General features: G+C 47.5%; 2 protein-coding genes across 6 annotated transcripts in view; one reads left to right on the top strand and one right to left on the bottom strand.

The window, feature by feature from the left end:
- The window catches only part of neurl4 (neuralized E3 ubiquitin protein ligase 4), a 133,419-nt gene extending 132,692 nt beyond the window's left edge, over nt 1-727 (bottom strand). For 3 of the 5 annotated variants that reach the window (XM_072591512.1, XM_072591514.1, XM_072591516.1), the window contains exon 1: nt 431-726. In XM_072591512.1, coding sequence (XP_072447613.1) covers nt 431-595 — 165 coding nt within the window. In that variant the 5' untranslated portion in view covers nt 596-726. Of the gene's footprint in view, nt 1-430 lie in introns of all 5 variants that reach the window. The other 2 variants (XM_072591513.1, XM_072591515.1) reach the window with 1 other exon arrangement.
- A 165-nt stretch (nt 728-892) lies between these two features.
- The window catches only part of gps2 (G protein pathway suppressor 2), a 43,041-nt gene continuing 23,938 nt past the window's right edge, over nt 893-19,995 (top strand). The window contains exons 1-4 of the mRNA XM_072591511.1: nt 893-974; nt 3,207-3,334; nt 9,998-10,107; nt 10,628-10,746. Of these exons, the coding sequence (XP_072447612.1) occupies nt 3,241-3,334; nt 9,998-10,107; nt 10,628-10,746 (323 nt within the window). The 5' untranslated portion in view covers nt 893-974; nt 3,207-3,240. The remainder of the gene's footprint in view (nt 975-3,206; nt 3,335-9,997; nt 10,108-10,627; nt 10,747-19,995) is intronic.

The raw sequence follows: 19,995 nt of genomic DNA, 5'->3' as shown, positions 1-19,995 counted from the left end.
AATCTTTACCAAGTGACGGGGTGGGGGGGGGGGGGGGGGGGGATTGAATTTTAAACTGGATGGAGTGTGGAAGAGGCTATTTAACAGTAATGTTGTGGCAGACAGATACCAGTCTGGGGCTGAGGCTCCTCTCAGATGCGGGGGGGGGGGGGCAAACTCCATCTTTTAAGCCCCACTCCTTGCATCAATACATGGGGGGGGGGGGGGAAACACTCATAATAATTATTAAATATTATTTAAAAACACAATCTTAGAGAGGAGGGGGACTAATCCCCCCCCCCTTTGCCTTGTCCCCTGAGACTCCCCTTCCCCTGGATCTCCTGGTGTAGGCCTCAATCACCGGGGTTTCTTGTTGAGTTCACCCCCCCCCCCCCCCCCCCCCGGGTGGGGGGTTAGAGATCCCCCCACCCCACCCCCCTCAGGGACTCACCTTCCTGTCGATCCGCACCTGAAAGAGCTGCCCGTCCCCCAGCGGCTCCCGGCTCATCGCCAGCCCGTGGTTGAACTCCTCGGTCGGCTTGTTACGCTTGGCCGTGCGGTTGCCGTTCAGCAACGCCACCAGTTTGCCGGTCCTCAGGTGGAACTCGGCCGCCATCGCCAGAGACAGAGAGGGGGGGCTTAACCCCCTGCTCCCTTCCCCCTCAGGCCCGCTCCTGCTCCGCGACAACCGCCTCTTCGCGACAGCCTTCCCCCACGGGCTGCAGGTCGGGGGCGCGAGACCAATCCGCTCGACGGCTGCGGGGCAGCTGTTCGATCCACTTTACGACTGCGGGGCGGTTTTTTCTCCCCCGACAGATGCGCCCCCGCGCTTTACGACACCGTCGCGCGTCAGGTGATCGCCGGCCTGTTGCGGCGGCCTTTCGCTTTACGGCTGCGGGGTGGGCGGAGTCAGGGAGGGTGGAGACACAGAGTGGGGGACGGGGACAGGGACAGAGTGGAAGGGGGTAGGCCCACGGCCTGGAACACAGGGAATGGTGAGGAAGGGAAGAGAGAGGACAGAGGGAGGGGGAGGTGGGTGGGAGAGAGGACAGAGGGAGGGGGAGGTGGGTGGGAGAGAATGGAGATGGGGATTTGGGAGAGAGGAAAAGGGGACGTGGGGGGGGGATATCTTTGGTAGGTATGGAGTTTTGGGGGTCAATGGGGGAATTGTGGGGGTGAAGGGGGGATTTGTGAGGAGACGGGGATTTGTGGGGGTGAAGGGGGGATTTGTGAGGAGACGGGGATTTGTGGGGGTGAAGGGGGGATTTGTGAGGAGACGGGGATTTGTGGGGGTGAAGGGGGGATTTGTGAGGAGACGGGGATTTGTGGGGGTGAAGGGGGGATTTGTGAGGAGACGGGGATTTGTGGGGGTGAAGGGGGGATTTGTGAGGAGACGGGGATTTGTGGGGGTGAAGGGGGGATTTGTGAGGAGACGGGGATTTGTGGGGGTGAAGGGGGGATTTGTGAGGAGACGGGGATTTGTGGGGGTGAAGGGGGGATTTGTGGGGGTGAAGGGGGGATTTGTGAGGAGACGGGGATTTGTGGGGGTGAAGGGGGGATTTGTGAGGAGACGGGGATTTGTGGGGGTGAAGGGGGGATTTGTAAGGCGATGGGGATTTGTGGGGGTGAAGGGGGGATTTGTGAGGAGACGGGGATTTGTGGGGGTGAAGGGGGGATTTGTGAGGAGACGGGGATTTGTGGGGGTGAAGGGGGGATTTGTGAGGAGACGGGGATTTGTGGGGGTGAAGGGGGGATTTGTAAGGAGACGGGGATTTGTGGGGGTGAAGGGGGGATTTGTAAGGAGACGGGGATTTGTGGGGGTGAAGGGGGGATTTGTAAGGAGACGGGGATTTGTGGGGGTGAAGGGGGGATTTGTAAGGCGACGGGGATTTGTGGGGGTGAAGGGGGGATTTGTAAGGCGATGGGGATTTGTGGGGGTGAAGGGGGGATTTGTGGGGGTGAAGGGGGGATTTGTAAGGAGACGGGGATTTGTGGGGGTGAAGGGGGGATTTGTGGGGGTGAAGGGGGGATTTGTAAGGCGATGGGGATTTGTGGGGGTGAAGGGGGGATTTGTGAGGAGACGGGGATTTGTGGGGGTGAAGGGGGGATTTGTGAGGAGACGGGGATTTGTGGGGGTGAAGGGGGGATTTGTAAGGAGACGGGGATTTGTGGGGGTGAAGGGGGGATTTGTGGGGGTGAAGGGGGGATTTGTGAGGAGACGGGGATTTGTGGGGGTGAAGGGGGGATTTGTAAGGCGATGGGGATTTGTGGGGGTGAAGGGGGGATTTGTGAGGAGACGGGGATTTGTGGGGGTGAAGGGGGGATTTGTGGGGGTGAAGTGGGGATTTGTGAGGAGACGGGGATTTGTGGGGGTGAAGGGGGGATTTGTGAGGAGACGGGGATTTGTGGGGGTGAAGGGGGGATTTGTAAGGCGATGGGGATTTGTGGGGGTGAAGGGGGGATTTGTGAGGAGACGGGGATTTGTGGGGGTGAAGGGGGGATTTGTGAGGAGACGGGGATTTGTGGGGGTGAAGGGGGAATTTGTGAGGAGACGGGGATTTGTGGGGGTGAATGGGTAGAGCAGTGAGAGGGAAATGGAGAAGGGAGGAAGTAATGACGAGGGCAGTGGTAATGTGTATAGGGGATGAGGATCAGGGAAGAAGAAGGAGATTTGGCAAGGGGAAGCATTATATGTGAGAGGGTGAACCTGGCTCTAGCCAGTGTATTTTGAAAGAGAGCACAATTTGGGGAACTCTGACAGATTCCCGCATTGCTGGGGTCCAGTCCAATATGACTCTGGTTCATTCTGGATTTGTATTTGCCTTGAAGCAAAACAGAATGGTTTTGATGAGATGTTTCTCTGCAGCACATTCTGTGTAAGGTGTGGGTTTCATTGGCTGAGCCAGCATTTTACTGCTGATCCCTATTTCCCCGAGAGAAGGTGGTGATGTGCCACCTTGAACTACTGCAGCCCCTGAGGTGTAGGGACGGTGCTGATAAGGAAAAGAGTTCCATAAGTTTGACCCAGTGGCTGTGAAGGAACAGCACCATAGTTCCAAGTTAAGGATGCATGTGTCTCGAAGGGGAGCTTTCAGATGTTCTTATGAGCTGTGTTGCACCAGATGGTATTAGGAGACAGTGTAGTGAGATCAAGTTCGTCTAATTCTCTCTCGCGATTCTGTTGCTCTCACAAAGCTGATGATGACTTTTTCTCATTCCTATTCTAGCTTCTAGTGTCTGGCTCCTTCTGAAACAGAGACGATGCCAGCCCTCCTGGAACGACCCAAAATGTCGAGCGCGATGGCGCGAGCTCTTCACCAGCACATCATGAAGGAGAGAGCACGGAAGCGACAAGGTAAGGGTCTCGGGAAGGAAGAGCGAGTGTGTCGACGTCATGACTGGCAGGTAGATTAAGACAGGGCAGTCTGGCAAAATGTTCAACAGAAAACAAAAAGCTGTATGCTGCAATGCTTTCACTTATTCCCTAGGATATGTCCTGTTGTTAAATCGGAATGCTGAGTTGTTGCGCTCTGGTAGACTGTAAGCAAATTCAATGGGACTTTCCAAATGGGAATAGGAGAAACGCACTAGGACTTTGCAGTACTCTGGGGCAAAAGTGTTGGAGACCATTTGAAATTGGAATTAAAGGAGGCCATTTAGCTTTATGCCAATTTGGGAGATGGCAACCAATTATTCAAAGACTGTTTTAGTGCTCCCAGACAGGGGAAATATTCTTCCTTCTGTCAGAAGTTTGCATGCTTCTAAACTCTGGAAAATATAGCACCCGAGTCTTCAAATTATATCCATAGAACAGTCTCAGTACCCAAGGATCAAGTTGAGATCATGTAGGAAACATAGGCAGTACTTACTCAATCATTCCTCACAGGACATTGCCCACAGCCAGAGAGTCTTAATCCTATGTTATCAATAAGACAGTTAAGGCATAAACTGTATGAACCCCCTCTCTGTGCCTGTGCCCTCCTCACTCCCTCTGCCCATTCCACCCAGCACCTCATTACCCATTCTACTCCCCACCCGTTCCAGCTAACCACCCCCATGCTCACCTGTTGACCCCATCATCGCTCTGCCTGTTCCTTCTCCGCTGCCCCCCCCCCACGCTGCCTGTTACCAACCCTCCTGCTGCACCCATTCGCCCATCCCCTACCCGTCCTCATCAACTCTCTTGCTCAACCCATCTCCCCACCACTTGTGCCACCACTCTGTTCCTGACAGAGCTACCCAGCTAGTCCCATTCTCCAACCCGATCTCTGTAGCTGACTAAATTCATCCCTTTCAAATATTTCTGTCTCTCCAGCTCTCTTTTAAGACCTTGTATGGAATCCACCTCCACTACTCTCTCAGGCAATGCATTCTAAATCCTAACAACTCTGAGTAAAGATGTTTCTCCTAGCTTTCTTGCTGACAATCTTGAAATTGTTGTTCCTGACATACCAACAATGGAAACAGAATGTACTCCTTTATCCTAAAAAAATGGTTCACATATTTTAATACCTCAATAATGTCACGTCTTAATCTTCTCTGCTCCAATCAGAATAAGCGCAATTTCTGTAATCTTTCCTTGTATCTAAAGTTCCTAATTCCTGGTATAACTAGCAAATCTCCTTGGCACTCTCTCCAAGATCTTTCCTTAAATAAAGTGCCCAGAATCGAGCACAATACTCCAAATGTGGTCTGACCAATGATTTGTAGAGGGGTAGCATCACTTGCATGCTTTTCTATTCTATCCCTTTATGTATAAACCCAAGGGTCCCATAAGCTGCCTTAACTTCTGTTTCAACTTGCCTGGCCATCTTCAGAGAATTATTCATGTGAATCATGAGGTATCTCTGCACCTGTATTCCCCTCAAAGTTGTACCATTGAGCGTGTACTGTCTCTCCGTGTTTCTCCCAAAATGCATTACCTCACGTGACTCTGCTTTGAAATTCAGATGCTTGCCTATTTAGCAAACTTGTCAACGTCCCTCTGAAGTCACTCATAGAATCCCGACAGTGTGGAAGCAGACCATTCGGCCCATCAAGTCCCACACCAGTCCTGTGAAGAGCATCCCACCCAGATCTACTATCCCCGTTCCCCTGCATGTTCCATGGCTAACCAGCCTAGCCTGCACATAACTGGACAACTTAGCATGGCCAGTTCACCTAACCTGCGTGTTTTTTGGATGGTGGGAGGAAACCCATACAGACACAGGGTGAATGTGCAAATTCCACACAAATAGTCGCCCAAAAGTTGAATTGAATCTGGGTGCTGGGGCTGTGAGGTCCAAGTGTTAACCACTGAGTCACTGTGCCACCCCAAATGTTAGCCTTTAATTCACTATTCTCTGTAGCTTAGTGTCATCTGGAAATTTAGAGGTTTTGCCCTCAACACCCTTCTCCAAATTATTAATATAAATCAGAAAAAACAAGGGTCCCAACATCAATCCCTGGGATACATCACTTGTCTCCGATCTGAGAAATATCCATCCATTTACTCTACCTTCTGGTTCCTATCTTTTAGCCAAATTCTATTCCATGCTGCCAAGGATCCATCAATCTCAAACGTTTCTAATTTGTGAACCAACCTGCCATGTTGGCACCATATCAAGTGCTGTCTGAAACCCTCATCTACTGCCTGTTTCACCTCATCAAAGAATTTCAATTAAATTTGTCAGACATGACCTGCCCTTGCCAAAGCCATGTTAACTGTCAAATATTAACTTATTTTTCTTTAAGTGTCAAACAGCCCTAAAACGGTGACCCCTGATTTTAAAACAGTGTCCCTTAGTTCTGGAGTTGTCATAAGAGAAGACATCTTTTCCACATCCTCCTTGTGAAGACCATACCTTTCAAGTCACTCTTTGCTCTGCTAAACTCCAGTGGAAACAAGACTAGGCTGTCTAACCTAACCTCGTAAGACAACTCATTCCAGCTCTCGAGAGTAAACCTCTGAACAGTGTCCAGTACATTTCCATCCTTCCTTTAGTAAAGAGACGAAAATTGAACATATTTGAGATATGCTTACCAATGCCCTGTTTAACAAAGGCATAATATTCTAGTTTTTATGTTGAATTTCTCCAGTTATAAATCCTAGCATTCCATTAGCTTTATTCGTTACATGTTGAATCTGGATACTAATGTTGTGTGGCTCTGGATTGAAATACCGAGATCTGCCTCTATGTTAGGAGTTCTAAAGATATTTTCTGTTCGGCAATTCAGTTCAGTGGTTAGTGCTGTTGCCTCACAGCACCAGGGACCTGAGTACGATTCCACTCTTGGACAACTGTCTGTGCAAAGTTTGCACATTTCCCGCTCGCTTCCCCCCACCCCCACCCCCCCATCATTGTGGGTTTAATCCAGGTGCTTTCCTTCCAAAGTCCAAAGAAGTCCAGGTTTGGTGGATTGGCCATGCTAAATTTCCCATAAGTGTCCAACGGATGTGCAGGCTAGGTAGATTAACCCTGGGAAGTGCTGGTTTTTTGGGATATGGTAAGGGCATGGGTCTGGGTGAATTGCTGTTCAGAGGGTTGCTGTGAACTTGATGGGCTGAATAGCCAACTTCCACACTCTGGGGATTCAATGAGTACTCCGCCTTTTGGTTCTTCCTGTGTCACAACCTTGATAAGGAAGGGTTTGCTGGAAATTAAGTGCCTCTATCCCACAAGTTTTAAGATGACCGATTTAACCCCCTCGAATGGTTAATGTATGTCTGTGATCAATATCTAAGAGAAAAGAAGCTCCCACCAGGATTTTATCAATGAACAAGAAACCAAAAATGAACTTCTTATACTCAGTTTATCCTGCAATTCTTTGGTGGCTCAGTGGTTAGCACTGCTGCCTCACGACATCAGGCACCTGGGTTTGATTCCAGCCTCGGGCAACTGTCTGTGTGGAGTTTGCATGTTCTGTCCATGTCTGTGTGGGTTTCCTCCGGATGCTCTGGTTTTCTCCAAAGACATGCAGGTTATGGTGAATTGGTCTTGGTAAATTGCCCACAGTGTTCAGAGACGTGTATTTTAGACGTGTTAGTCATGGGAAATGTAGAGTAATAGGGTAGTGGAATGGGTCTGGGTGGGTTACTCTTTGGAGGATCGGTGTGGACTTTTAGGGCCAAATGTCCCATTTCAACACTGTAGGGATTCTGTTATTCTCATGTGTGACAAAACAGATTATTAATTACCAATATGCAAATGTAAACTGAAACTCTCGAAATCTAAACACACACCGATTCATTGACAAATGGCAAGAAGAAGGCAAACTTTTTCGGGAATATTGTCAAGGATAATAAGCAAAAAGGAGAAAAGTTTGTGGATCAAGAGTCCAAAGCACTGGAGTAGATGAGGCATCGATGTTTCGGGCATAAGCCCTTCCTGAAACATCGATTCTCCTGCTCCTCGGATGCTGCCTGGCCTGCTGTGTTTTTCCAGCACAACATTTTTCAACTCTGGTCTCCAGCATCTGCAGTCCTCACTTTCTCCCACTGGAGTAGATGAAGTGACTTTTTCATGGTTCTTTGATTTTTGGAGTTGTTATATTGTCATTAACTGAAGCATTCCTCAATTCAGTGGCTGGTCAGTTGGACTTGGGCCTGATTTAAGTTCTTTTCCTGCAGATTCTTTTCAGTGTTACTTCTCTTCTACTCCCAGTGAGGGTGGGTGAGCACAATCTGGTTTGCTGTGGGTCTTTGGGAGCTCAACCATTCTCTCTCAACTCTGTTCTGTGACAAACGTCTGGTTACAACCAATCCAAAAGCTGGTGCTTGATAGTTTATTTTCCAACGTAAGGATCTTGGTGTGAGCATGTGTGTCACAAGTATCAACCTCACAAAAATCATGTATGTTTGTGTAGCCTATGAGTGAACAACATACAGTTTGTTTCCAGTCATAACAATAAAATTTGGTTTTCTGGTTTTTATTTCCAAACAAAATACGTAGTCTTTACACCTGCCAAATTGAACAACTCACGTTTGCTCACATTGCATTAGGTGTACAAGATGTTTGCCAATTGGTTCAATCTTTGTACAGCTTTTTGAAAACTCCTCCTCCACAGCGTACCTTCCTACCTATCATTGTGCCATTTCTGACTTTAGCAACTCTGCCTTCATTCTCTTCGTGGATGTATAACTGTAATTATGCAAAAACTGTGGGACCCCACTCATCACATCCTGCCAATGAGACATAGACCCAATTATGCACACTGTTTTCTACTAGCCAACCAATCTTCTATCCATTTTTACATGTTACTCCCGACATCATAAGCTCTTCTTTTCCACTGTTGCCCTGGTTTGCCAGATTCCGGACAGGACCTGACAGGATAGAGCCAAGGGGCTGAGACCCAATCAGCTGTCTTTGATCCACTAAGAGAAGATGATGGGAAGTATGTACATGTGGGTAGCAGGAATCTTCCTGTTAGATATGGTGGCTGGATTGGAAACCCTCTGAGTGTCCGGGAGCTAGCCCCAAGTGTTGTTTTCTCTGCAGCCTCTTATTTGGTGCAGGAGGGGGGTATTCAGCCCCTGTCAAGCTTGTTCCATTGTACAGTAAAAAAAGTGGCTGATCTGTGACCTAATTCCATGTAGCTAGCTTTACAAAGAAAGGATAAAGAACAATACTGCATAGGAACAGGCTCTTTGGCACTTCAAACTTCATCGACACATTTTGCCCTTCTATACTAAAACTGTCCTCACGCAGGACCTGTATCCCTCTATTCTCTTCCTCTTCATGTAATCATCCAGTGTTTCTTGAATGCTGTGATTGTGTCTGCTTTCAGGACCACCTCTGGCAGTGCGTTCCAGGCACTAACCATACTTTGTGTGGAAAAGTTGCCTCGTACATCTCTTTTTAAATCTGCTCCTGACCCACCCCCCTCCCCCACACACCCACACCTTGAACCTGTGTCCTCCAGTTATTGACCCCACCAGCCTGGGAAAAAGCCTCAGACTTTTCACTCTATCCATGCCATTCACAATCTTTATAAACTTCTGTCAGGTCGACGCTCTATCTCCCATACCAGGCAACATCCCGGTAAACCTTTTCTGTACCCTCTCCAACACATTACCATCCTTCTGGTAGTGTGGTGACCAGAACTGTACGCAATCTTCCAAGGGTGGCCTAACTAAAGTTTTATGAAGCTGGAGCATAACTTTTCTATCCTTATACTCAATGCCCCTTCGACTGAAGGTAATTATGCCATAGGCCTTTTTTAAATCTACCTGCGCTTCCCCTTTTGGTGATCTATGGACCTGCATGCCGAGACCCTACTGCATATCAATATGCCTAAGGATTCTGTCATTCACTGCGGAATTTCCACCTGTATTTGACCTTCCCTACATAAAACCACAAACCTCAGAAATCATTTAGCCCTTCAAATCTGCCCCACCTTTCAACACTATTGTGGCTGATCTGGTTGTGGTTCTCAATTCATTTGTCAGTCTTCCTCCTATAATCTTCAACACTCTTATTAATCAAATAGCTATCCATTTTCAGCCTTGAATAAGCTTAAAATCCCAACCTCCACTACTTCCTAATGAAGAGAGTTCTGGACTAATTAGATTAGATTAGATTAGATTAGATTACTTACAGTGTGGAAACAGGCCCTTCGGCCAAACAAGTCCACACCGCCCCGCTGAAGCGCAACCCACCCATACCCCTACATCTACCCCTATACCTAACACTACGGGCAATTTAACATGGCCAATTCACCTGACCTGCACATCTTTGGACTGTGGGAGGAAACCGGAGCACCCGGGGGAAACCCACGCAGACACGGGGAGAATGTGCAAACTCCACACAGTAATCTCCCTCTTCGAGAAAACAATTCTCCTTATCTCTATCTTTGACACTTATGTCCTGCAGTGCCAGTCTCTTCCACAAGAGGAAATACCTTCTAGTATCTAATCTTTGCACTCCCCTCAGAATTGTGCATGGTTCAATATGATTATATCTCATTCTTCTAAATTCCAATGGATCTAGACATCTAATTTAAAATAAGAAATGGAAAGCTGTAACTGCTTTCATTGCAGAGGAAGAGGAGGTGGACAAAATGATGGAGCAGAAGATGAAAGAAGAACAGGAACGGAAGAGGAAGAAAGAGATGGAGGAGCGCATGTCACTGGAAGAGACAAAGGAACAGGTAACGTTCAAGGCTGGCAGGGGTGGAGAGGTTTGTCTTGCTACTGAACCCAGACACTGACCAAGCAAGTGATTACCAGCTAGAAGGGTCCAGTATCATCTCGATCCAGTGGGAATGAGTATCCTCAACTGGCGTGAATACCTCCCCCTCATTTTGAGAGTGCAATGGTCCCTGTTGTGGGAATTTGATGGGATAGGTGTGTGGCATGGGAGGAATATCCAATGCCAGAAGTTGGGCATCGTCTGTGCAACAGTTTTACAGAGGGCTGCAGCACAGAAGAAGTTTTGTTTTGTGGCCAAGTCTTGGGCAGGCTAAGGGAAAACTTTGTGCTTCTAAGATCCTGCCTTATGAATGCAGATCAAAAGGTGGGGAACACTTCCTCACTTGGGGAAAGACATTTAAAACAGCACGTGGAGTGAATGTGGCACTTGGTGTTAGTGAGGATCTTTCAGCAGTCGAACCCTGTGCTGTGAAGCCCCCAATTTACCACCTTCACTCATTGCTCCATCACTGTCCCCAGATCTCCAAGATGGAGCTGAAACTGCAGAATCTGCAGGAAGAGAAGCACCAGCTTTTTCTGCAGCTGAAAAAGGTCCTACATGAGGAGGAGAAGAGGCGGGCCAAGATGAAGGAACAGAGGTATGACTCCTACTTTTGGATAATTTCCTGCTAAGATTGAGGCTAGGTCTACATGAGGCAGTTTAGGCTCCCTGCAGTAGAATAAGCTGGTTTGTGGCTGCTGCCTGGCCCCTCAGCCAAGTGTGAACCCGACTACGTTGAGGAGGCTTGGGCAATGTCACCAAGTCTGATCCTACCCTCTGTATTTCGCCTGTCTGCACATATGCTTTTAGGATGGGCCTCTGCGTAGGAAGGGGATTTCCTGTTTCCCAGAAACTTTGGCTGGTCAGTACTCTGTCACCCTCCGTCATTTCTGCCACCTCCAAACAGACCCCACCACCAGGGATATATTTCCCTCCCCACCCCTATCAGCGTTCCAGAGAGACCACTCCCTCTGCGACGCCCTCATCAGGTCCACACCCCCCACCAACCCAACCTCCACTCCCAGCACCTTCCCCTGCAACCGCAAGAAGTGCAAAACTTGCGTCCACACTCCCCCCACCCCCCCCCCCCCCCCCTCACTTCCCTCCAAGGCCCCAATGGATCCTTCCATATCTGTCGTAAATTCACCTGCACCTCCACACACATCATTTACTGTATCCGCTGCACCCGATGTGGTCTCCTCTCCGTGGCTGAACACTTTAACTCCCCCTCCCACTCCGCCAAGGACATACAGGTCCTTGGCCTCCTCCATCGCCAGACCCTGACCACACGACGCCTGGAGGAAAAGCGCCTCATCTTCCGCCTAGGAACCCTCAAACCACAAGGGATGAATGCAGATTTTTCCACCTTCCTCATTTCCCCTCCCCCCACCTTATCTCAGTCCCAACCCCTGGTCTCAGCACCGCCCTCTTGACCTGCAATCTTCTTCCTGACCTTTCCGGCCTATCACCCTCACTCTCACCTCCTTCCACCTATTGTATTCCCAGCGCCCCTCCCCCAAATTCCCCCCCACCCCCCCACCTTTTATCTCAGCCCGCTTGGCACACCAGCCTCATTCCTGAAGAAGGGCTTATGCCTGAAATGTCAACTCTCCTGCTCCTCGGATGCTGCCTGGCCTGCTGTGTTTTTCCAGCACCACATTTTTCAACTCCGTACTCTGTACACCCATCAGGACACCTCTCAATGGCGTTTGCAGTCAAATAGCTGGCCAAACATTTGCACCTTCACCTCAGCCTTGGAACCAAGTATTGTAAGGAAATGAGCAGGAATTAGAAGAGTGGTGGGAAGTACAGGGCATGTGGAAAGGGGCTGTGTGGTTTCCTGCAGAGTAAACTGAGTGAATGATAAAATCTCTACAGTGTTAAAGCGGGCTGTTCAGTCTAACAAGTCCACAATGATGCTCCAAAGAGCATTCCATCCAAACACACCACTGTACTCTCTCCCTGTAACCCTGCATTTCCCATAGACCGTTCGCCTAGTCTGCACATCCCTGAATACAATGGCCAATGCACCTAACCTGCATATCTTTGGACTGTGGGACGAAACTGGAACTCCTGGGGAAATCCACACAGACATGGGGGAGAATGTGAAAACTCCACACAGACAGTCACCCGAGGCTGGATTCGAACCTGGGTCCCCGGTGCTGTGAGGCAGCAGTGCTAACCACTGAGCCACCGTGCTACTCCTTTTAAATGTAGGGGAATGGGTCTGGGTGGGTTGTGTTTCAGCGGGGCGGTGTGGACTTGTTGGGCCAAAGGGCCTGTTTCCACACTAAGTAATCTAATCTAATCCTGAGTGGTTTAGCTTTGGCCTCAGTGCAAAACATAGCAAATGCAACAATTCCGAACCCTCAATGTAATGTGAGCTACCCCAGTTTATTTTGAAAGTTCATCCATGGGAAATAGATTTGCTGGCTTGGCAAATGTTAATTACCCATTCCTGGCTGCCTGTGAAAAGGTGTTGAGCCGCTTTCTCGGTTTTTCCCAGTGCTGTTTAGGAGGGAGTCCGCTGGAATAAAGGCAATATATTTCCCAGTCACGATGGGAAGTGGCTTGGAAGGGAGCTCGCAGGTGATGGCATTCCATGTATCTGCTGCCCTTGTCCTTCTAGATGGTTGTCGCCAAAGGTTTGGAAAGTGCTGTCGAAGGAGTATTGGTGAAATTCTGCAGTGTATCTTATAGATTGCTGTTGTATGTCAGTGGTGGAGGGAGTGTATGTTCATTGTGAAGGTGCCAATCAAATGGATGGATTCAAGTTTCTTAAATGTTGTTGGAGCTGCCTTTATTCTGGCAAATGGGGAGTACTGTGTTCCTGTTTTGCAATCAAGTAAGTGGCCAATCATTTGTAATACTATTTACACAGGTGCTGGTTCCAGCAGTAGTTCAATGTAATTTGCAGACGAGCTAGAGCCAAGGGCTGTATCTGAATAGAGTCAGCTGGCAGCAGTCCAGTCACACACACCTGACTTGTGCAATGTAGATGGTGGACAAGCTTTGAGAGTCAGGAGATGAGTTAGTTACTGCAGGATTCTGAGTTTCTGCCTTACTATTGTAGTCATAGTATTTATATACTTAGTCCAATTTAGTTTGTACTTAATGATAGCCCTCAGGATGTTGATAGTGGGGGATTCTGTGATGGTCTTACCTGGAACATTGTGTTTACGATACAATTCTGTGAGTACATTAAGCTATTGCATAACTAGACCATGAGACGGATCTCCCTATTTTGATATTAGCCCCCAGAAAACTGTCACAGGGTAGGAGAGTCCAAAACTAGAGGACAGAGGCTCCTGATGAAGGCTCATGTCTGAAATATCAATTCTTCTGCTCCTCGGATGCTGCCTGACCAGCTGTGCTTTTCCAGCGCCACACTTTTCGACTCTGATCTCCAGCATCCGCGGACCTCGCTTCCCTCCCAGCAAATGTTGCGTGGTTGAGAAGGCTGATTTTGCTCTTGTTCCAGTGTCTTGGCTAGTGTTTGGTGGTCCGTCCAATCTCCTTCCTTTTTTAAGGTTTTCTAGTGGCTAATGAAATTAAGTGTCTGGCGAGGCCATTTGAGCTGGCAGTTAAAAGTCAACCACGTTGCTGAGATTCTGGAGTCACATGGCCAGACCAGGTAAGGACAGCAATTTTTCCTTTGTGTGAGGATGTTTCATGAGCAATGTTGTACCTCACTGAAAGTAGAGCTTCAGAAATCAAGCCATGCTATTCTTGGAGTCAACATAAAAGGTAAAGTTTTTTAAAAAGTATGCAATACCTAAATTTACATAACTTTCAGAGCCAGGTTGACAGAAAGCAAGGACCAGGTTTCTGTTCTTAACAAACCACTATCAGTAAATAGACTTGTCGCTAGTGGTAGACAGTTATGAACTGTCAGCATATGACGACTTGTTAAAATGAATCCCTTTTGAGCCTCCACCACCACGCGCACACTTAGTCAGGCATGGGATAAAAATCATGGGTGTTACGTACAGAGGAAGAGATTAGGAAGGCGGTTCAGTGGTTCCTGTTCACAGTCCTGCTGAGATAGTGTTTTAGTGGTCAGAATGCTACTACTTGGTCTTTGTTCCCCCGATGCTTTCCCTAGTTTAGAGGAGACATTGGTGTTTGATTCACAGTTGTAGAAAGGTCTTGACTTAGTTAGAAGTCACACCTTACAGCAACTGCTGAAGAAATAGTAATCTAATTTTCTTTGAGCTTAAAGCTGCTTTTTACTGCAGAGAACTGAGCTTTTGAGGTGGTGGAGGTCTGAAGTTTCTCTGTGTCATGCTCACAGTCTCAAGTAGGTGCACTGCCTTATAATCAATCAAGTACTAATTGACAGGTAGAAACCCTTTGTTATTGGTAACTGGTCACTAGTTCACAGATCAATCAGCTGCTGTTGCCAGCTGACTGTCCGTTTGGAGTGAGCAGCATGGTGGCATAGTGGTTAGCACTGCTGCCTACCAGCGCCATAGACCTGGGTTCATTTCCCGCCTCAGGTGACTGACTGACTGTGGAGTTTGTACATTCTCCCTGTGTCTGCTTGGGTTTCCTCCGGGTGCTCCGGTTTCCTCCCACAGTCCAAAAATGTGCAGGTCAGGTGAGTTGGCCATGCTAAACCGCCCATAGTGTTAGGTGAAGGGGTAAATGTAGGGAAATGGGTCTGGGTGGATTGCGCTTCGGCGGGTTGGTGTGGACTTGTTGGGCCGAAGGGCCAGTTTCCACACTGTAAGTAATCTAATCTCATTTCTGGTATAAAAATCACACAACACCAGGTTCTCAACCAGCAGGTTTATTGGGAGTATGTGCTTTCGGACCGCTGCTCCTTCGTTTGTTCAATATATCACATCAATGTCTGACACTAATGATCTTTTGCTATAAATTATGGGTCCTATGTTCCTACTCCACTAGTTACCTGATGAAGGAGCCTTGTTCCGAAAGGTCGTTCTTCCAAATAAACCTGTTTGACTATAACTTGGTGCTGTGTGATTTTTAACTTAGTCCACCCCATTCCAACACCGGCATCTCCAAATCATCTCCATTCAGACAAAGCCCTTGGCTCCAGCTCGTCTGCAAGCTACATTGAACTACTGCTGGAACCAGCGCCTGTGTAAACAGTACTTACAATGATTGGCCAGCTACTTGCATCCAAAACATGAAGCAATCTTCCGACCATCCTGTTTTAAAACATTTCCCATTTCCGTTCCCTATTAAAGATGTAGAGGGAAAAAAAAGGATCTTGGATTTTTTTCACAACAATTAACAATAATAGTCATAGAGATGTTCAGAAACAGACCCTTCAATTTAGCACATCTACTCATCCATGCTGACCAGATACGCTAAATTGGTCTAGTCCCATTTGTACAGGGCATTGCTGAGACCACATCTGAAGTATTCTACACAGTTTCACACTCATTCTCTAAAAAAGGATATGGAAGAAGCAATTGCAGAAGCTCATTGGACTGATTCTTTAGACAAGAGGGTTACCTTGTGAGGAAAGAAGTCATAGTGCTGAACAGCACCCTTTGGTCCAACTTGTCCATGCCAACAATGTCCTAAATAAATCTAGTTCCATTTGTTAGCATTTGGTCCATATCCATCTAAATGCTGCCTATTTGTGAACCCATCCAAATGCCTCTTAGATGTTGTAATTGTACCAGCCTCCACCACTTCCTCTGGCAGCTCATTCCATACACGCACCCCCCCCTCTGCACGAAAATGTTGTCCCTTAGGCCTCTTTTATAGCTTTCCCCTCTCACCTTAAACCTGTGCGTTCTAGTTTTGGACTCCTCCACGCTGTGAAAAAGACCTTGACTATTCACTTATCAATGCCCTTAGGATTTAATAAACCTCTATAAGGTCCCCAATTGACCTCCAATGCTCCAGCAAAAATAGCCACAGCCTATTCAACCTCTGTCTGTAGCTTAAACTCTCCAACCCTGGCAATATCCTTACAAATCTTTTCTGAACCTTTTCAGGTTTCACAACATCTTTCCGATAGGAGCGAGACCAGAATGGAATGCGGTATTCCAAAAGTGGCCTCACCAATGTCCTGTACAGTCACAACATAACATCCCAACTCCTATACTCAATGCACTGACCAATAAAGGAAAGCGTACCAAATGACACCTTCACTATCCTGTCTATTTGCATCGATGAGTATTCATCTCAAATACGGGCATAGTAACAAAGTGCCAATGTCACTGAGCTAGTAATCCTGAGGGTCAGGTTAGTTCTGTGGGGACCTGAGTATAAATCCCTCCACAGCAGCTCATGATCATACAATTAGTTATTGTAAAAACCCATTTGGAGCACCAATATCCTTCAGGATAGGAAATCTGCCCATCGTTACCTGGTCTGGCCTCAAGTGATTCCAAACCCAGGCAATGTGGTTGATTTCTAATCATCCTGAAATGGCCAGGCAAACCACTAAGTTCAAGGGTAATTAGGGCTGAGCAAGAAATGCTTCTGAGAGAGCAACTTTGAAATCTGAGACCATTTCCTTCCAGAAGGACAAGGGCAGTAGGTACACAGGAACACCACCACACACAAGTTCCCCTCCAAGCCATTCACCATCCTGACTTGGAACAAGGTCACTGGGTCAAATCCTGGAATTTCCTCCCCAACAACATTCTGGGTCAACCTACAGCACGGTGGTACAGTGGTTAGCACTGCTGCCTCACAGCACCAGAGACCTGGGTTCAATTCCCGCCTCAGGCGACTGACTGTGTGGAGTTTGCATGTTCTCCCCTTGTCTGCGTGGGTTTCCTCCGGGTGCTCCGGTTTCCTCCCACAGTCCAAAGATGTGCAGGTCAGATGAATTGGCTATGCTAAATTGCCCGTAGTGTTAGGTAAGGGGTAGATGTAGATGTGGGGGTATGGGTGGGTTACGCTTCGGCGGGGCGGTGTGGACCTGTTGGGCCGAAGGGCCTGTTTCCACACTGTAAGTAATTAATCTAATAAAAAAAAGCACGTGGACTGCAGCAGTTCAAGGTGGCAGCTCACCACTATGCTCTCTAGAGTAACTAGGGACAAGGGAAGAATGCAGGCACAGCTAGACATGCTCACGTCCCACGACAGTACATTTGGATCGGCTCGGGCTTGAAGGGCCGGTTCCTGGGCTGTAAATTTTCTTTGCTCCTTGTTTGTTCTTTGTTTAAATGCATTAGCTCTTCAGTCCAGATGCATTAGCCTAAACTTTGAGCACAGGTCTCCAGTGCATGGTACAACCCTTCTTACCCACTGACCCACAGCCAACACCTACACATTTTGAAAGTTGAATTGTACTCAGTTGTACTGGCTCTCCAAGATGCAAATGTGTTGGTCATGAGATACAACAATGTCCATATTTTGGCCAATAACCTCTATTTGCCCTTCAGTGTTTCTTTTGTGGTTCTTCAGGGTGGGGTGGGTATGGAGAGGGTGAGAGAGGCTTAGGCAGGGAATTCCTGAGCTCAGGGCCAGGCAGCTGAAGGTATAGTTGTCAGTGGGTCAAATGAGGGAAATCAGGGAATTCCCAAGGGGCCAACTTTCCCACTGTTTGATTTCAATCACTTGTTCTGGTGCCTGGATGCTCCCATCGTGGCAAGTTAAATTCCCTCACTCACCACGGACCTTGAACCCAATCCTAAGCCTGGCTTAAAATATCACCATTTTAAAGAGGAAATTGTCTACCCGGTGTTGGATTTTATACAGTTCGAGTTATTGTGTTGAGCCCCTCACCTAGTTCATTAAGAAGCTCAGCGCCATCATCTAGGGGAACAGGCATTCCTGGAAAAGAGTAATTTATAAAAATGCAGAACAGAAGCTCAACCCAGTGAAATGATAAAGGGTTCAGCTCCTGACCTTCAGCATGAGGAGTAAGAGACTCTAAGCTCAACAGGGAGATCAGGGAATCTTCTGAACTCCAGACTCTCCAAAGCCCATCCAACATTAGGAGTGCGACAAACTCCTCTGTCTGTTTGGGTCCAACTCCAACAAGACTCAAGTTCAACAGGACAAAGCAGCTTGCTTCATAGGCACTCTTTCCACCATATTTGACATTCAGTCCTTCCAGTAGCAGCCCACAACAGCAGAATATTCACCACATTCAAGATCTAGGGCAACAATTCACCAAGACTTCTTCAACAGCACCTCCCAAACCCAAGACCTCTACCACCTACAGGACGGGTGCATCGGAGCACCACCACCTGCAAGCACTGTGGCCCCAATGCTGGCAGGGGATGCCTTCTCTTTGAAGAGGAATGGGCATTTTCTATATGAAGTTACAGAAAAGAGGGACTGCTTTCAGAAAACTGTCAGATGTAAGAAATCTGGCCAAGTTTTAATGTTAATACCATTAACCCTTCCATGTTCCAGCATGCAAAGATTGAACATGCCAAAAGCATGTTCTGACAATATTCCCTGAAAAGGTCAAGTCAAAGTCACTTAAGCTTACCAAGTTTTACTTCAGCATTGTCTGTCAGTAACACGTTCTGTCCCTTGATGTCTCTGTGAATAACTTTGTGCGTAAAGATGTGTTAAGCCTGCAGGAAAGACAAAGCAGGGACAAAAAAAATTGAACATAGAATCCGTGCAGTATGGAAACAGGTCATTCGGCCCAACAAGTCCACACTGACACTCCAAAAAGAAACCCACCCAGACCCATTCCCCTACACTATACTTTACATTTCCCCTGATTAATGCACCTAATCTACGCATCCCTGAACACTATGGGCAATTTAGCGTAGCCAATTCACCTAACCTGCACCGGAGCGTGGGGAGAATGTGCAAACTCCAGACTGACAGTCACCTGAGGCTGGAATCAAACCCGGGTCCCTGGTGCTGTGAGGCAGCAGTGCTAACCACTGAGCCACCGTTGTTAATTGTCAATTCAAAACCCTAAAACTCCCTTCCCAATAGCACTGGGTGTACCTAAAGCAAATGGACTGCAGCAGATAAAAAGGCAGCTCACCACTACCTTCTCCAGGGCAAGCCTGGATAGGCAATAAATTGTGTTTCTAAATGCTAAACAGGGTATCAGTTCTGCCTGTGAAAGTCATTTGAACTCTAAGATAATGTTACTGCCTCATCGTCAGTGCCCTTTGGCTGTCTAATTATACCGCAGGCTCTGCTGTATTATTAGGCTGTTCGAAAGAATTAGACCAGCTATGAGTCTGGCTGTGTTGTGAAGCAGTGACAAAACGTGTTCACTGGCCAGCAGTTACATACTCAAAACCTCACCCAAGGAGGCAATCGCATTTAGGTTGGCTACTATTTGATTGGTTGGTATTCGGGGAAATTGACCGATTCCGCATTGTCAGTCCTTTGCCTGGTGTAGTTTTTAAATCATCATACTTGGGTAGCAGTGTCAAAGGTTGGGAATGTTGAGTACCAGGTTGAGACAAACAGGACCAGGACAATTTGTAAAATTGCAGTGTAGCTGAGTACCTCAACCTGCACTGCCAAGAGTCAGCATCTTCTGAGGCAGCAAAAGAAAAAAATAAAATTTTAAAATGTCAGGTAGCCAAAATGGAAGTTATGAATTAAACTTAGCAAGGCTGTGTCACGTGGACATAAAGCTGTGTTAAAAACACCAGTATTTCTGGAAGGTAACGCTTTGCCGCATCTTGAAAAAGGACCATTCACTTCATGTAAAACATGGTAAAGTGAGGCTGTGTGGCTTTTGGCACAGAGGGAAAGGTAGCATGCATGGCAAGATCCCAACATTGACAACCGAGCCAAGGAATAGTCAAGCCACTTACATACAGTCAAGGTGTAGCCTTGATTGGTCTCCTTCACTATTCTAAAAGTTGGTTTGATTACTCCCCATTCCCACCTTCCCAGACAGATTCTTGTTAAGTAAGAT

The sequence above is a fragment of the Chiloscyllium punctatum genome, chromosome 21 (assembly GCF_047496795.1).
Source record: "Chiloscyllium punctatum isolate Juve2018m chromosome 21, sChiPun1.3, whole genome shotgun sequence".
In the NCBI taxonomy this organism is placed as follows: Eukaryota; Metazoa; Chordata; class Chondrichthyes; order Orectolobiformes; family Hemiscylliidae; genus Chiloscyllium; species Chiloscyllium punctatum.
This window is presented reverse-complemented; position numbering and strand designations above follow the sequence as displayed.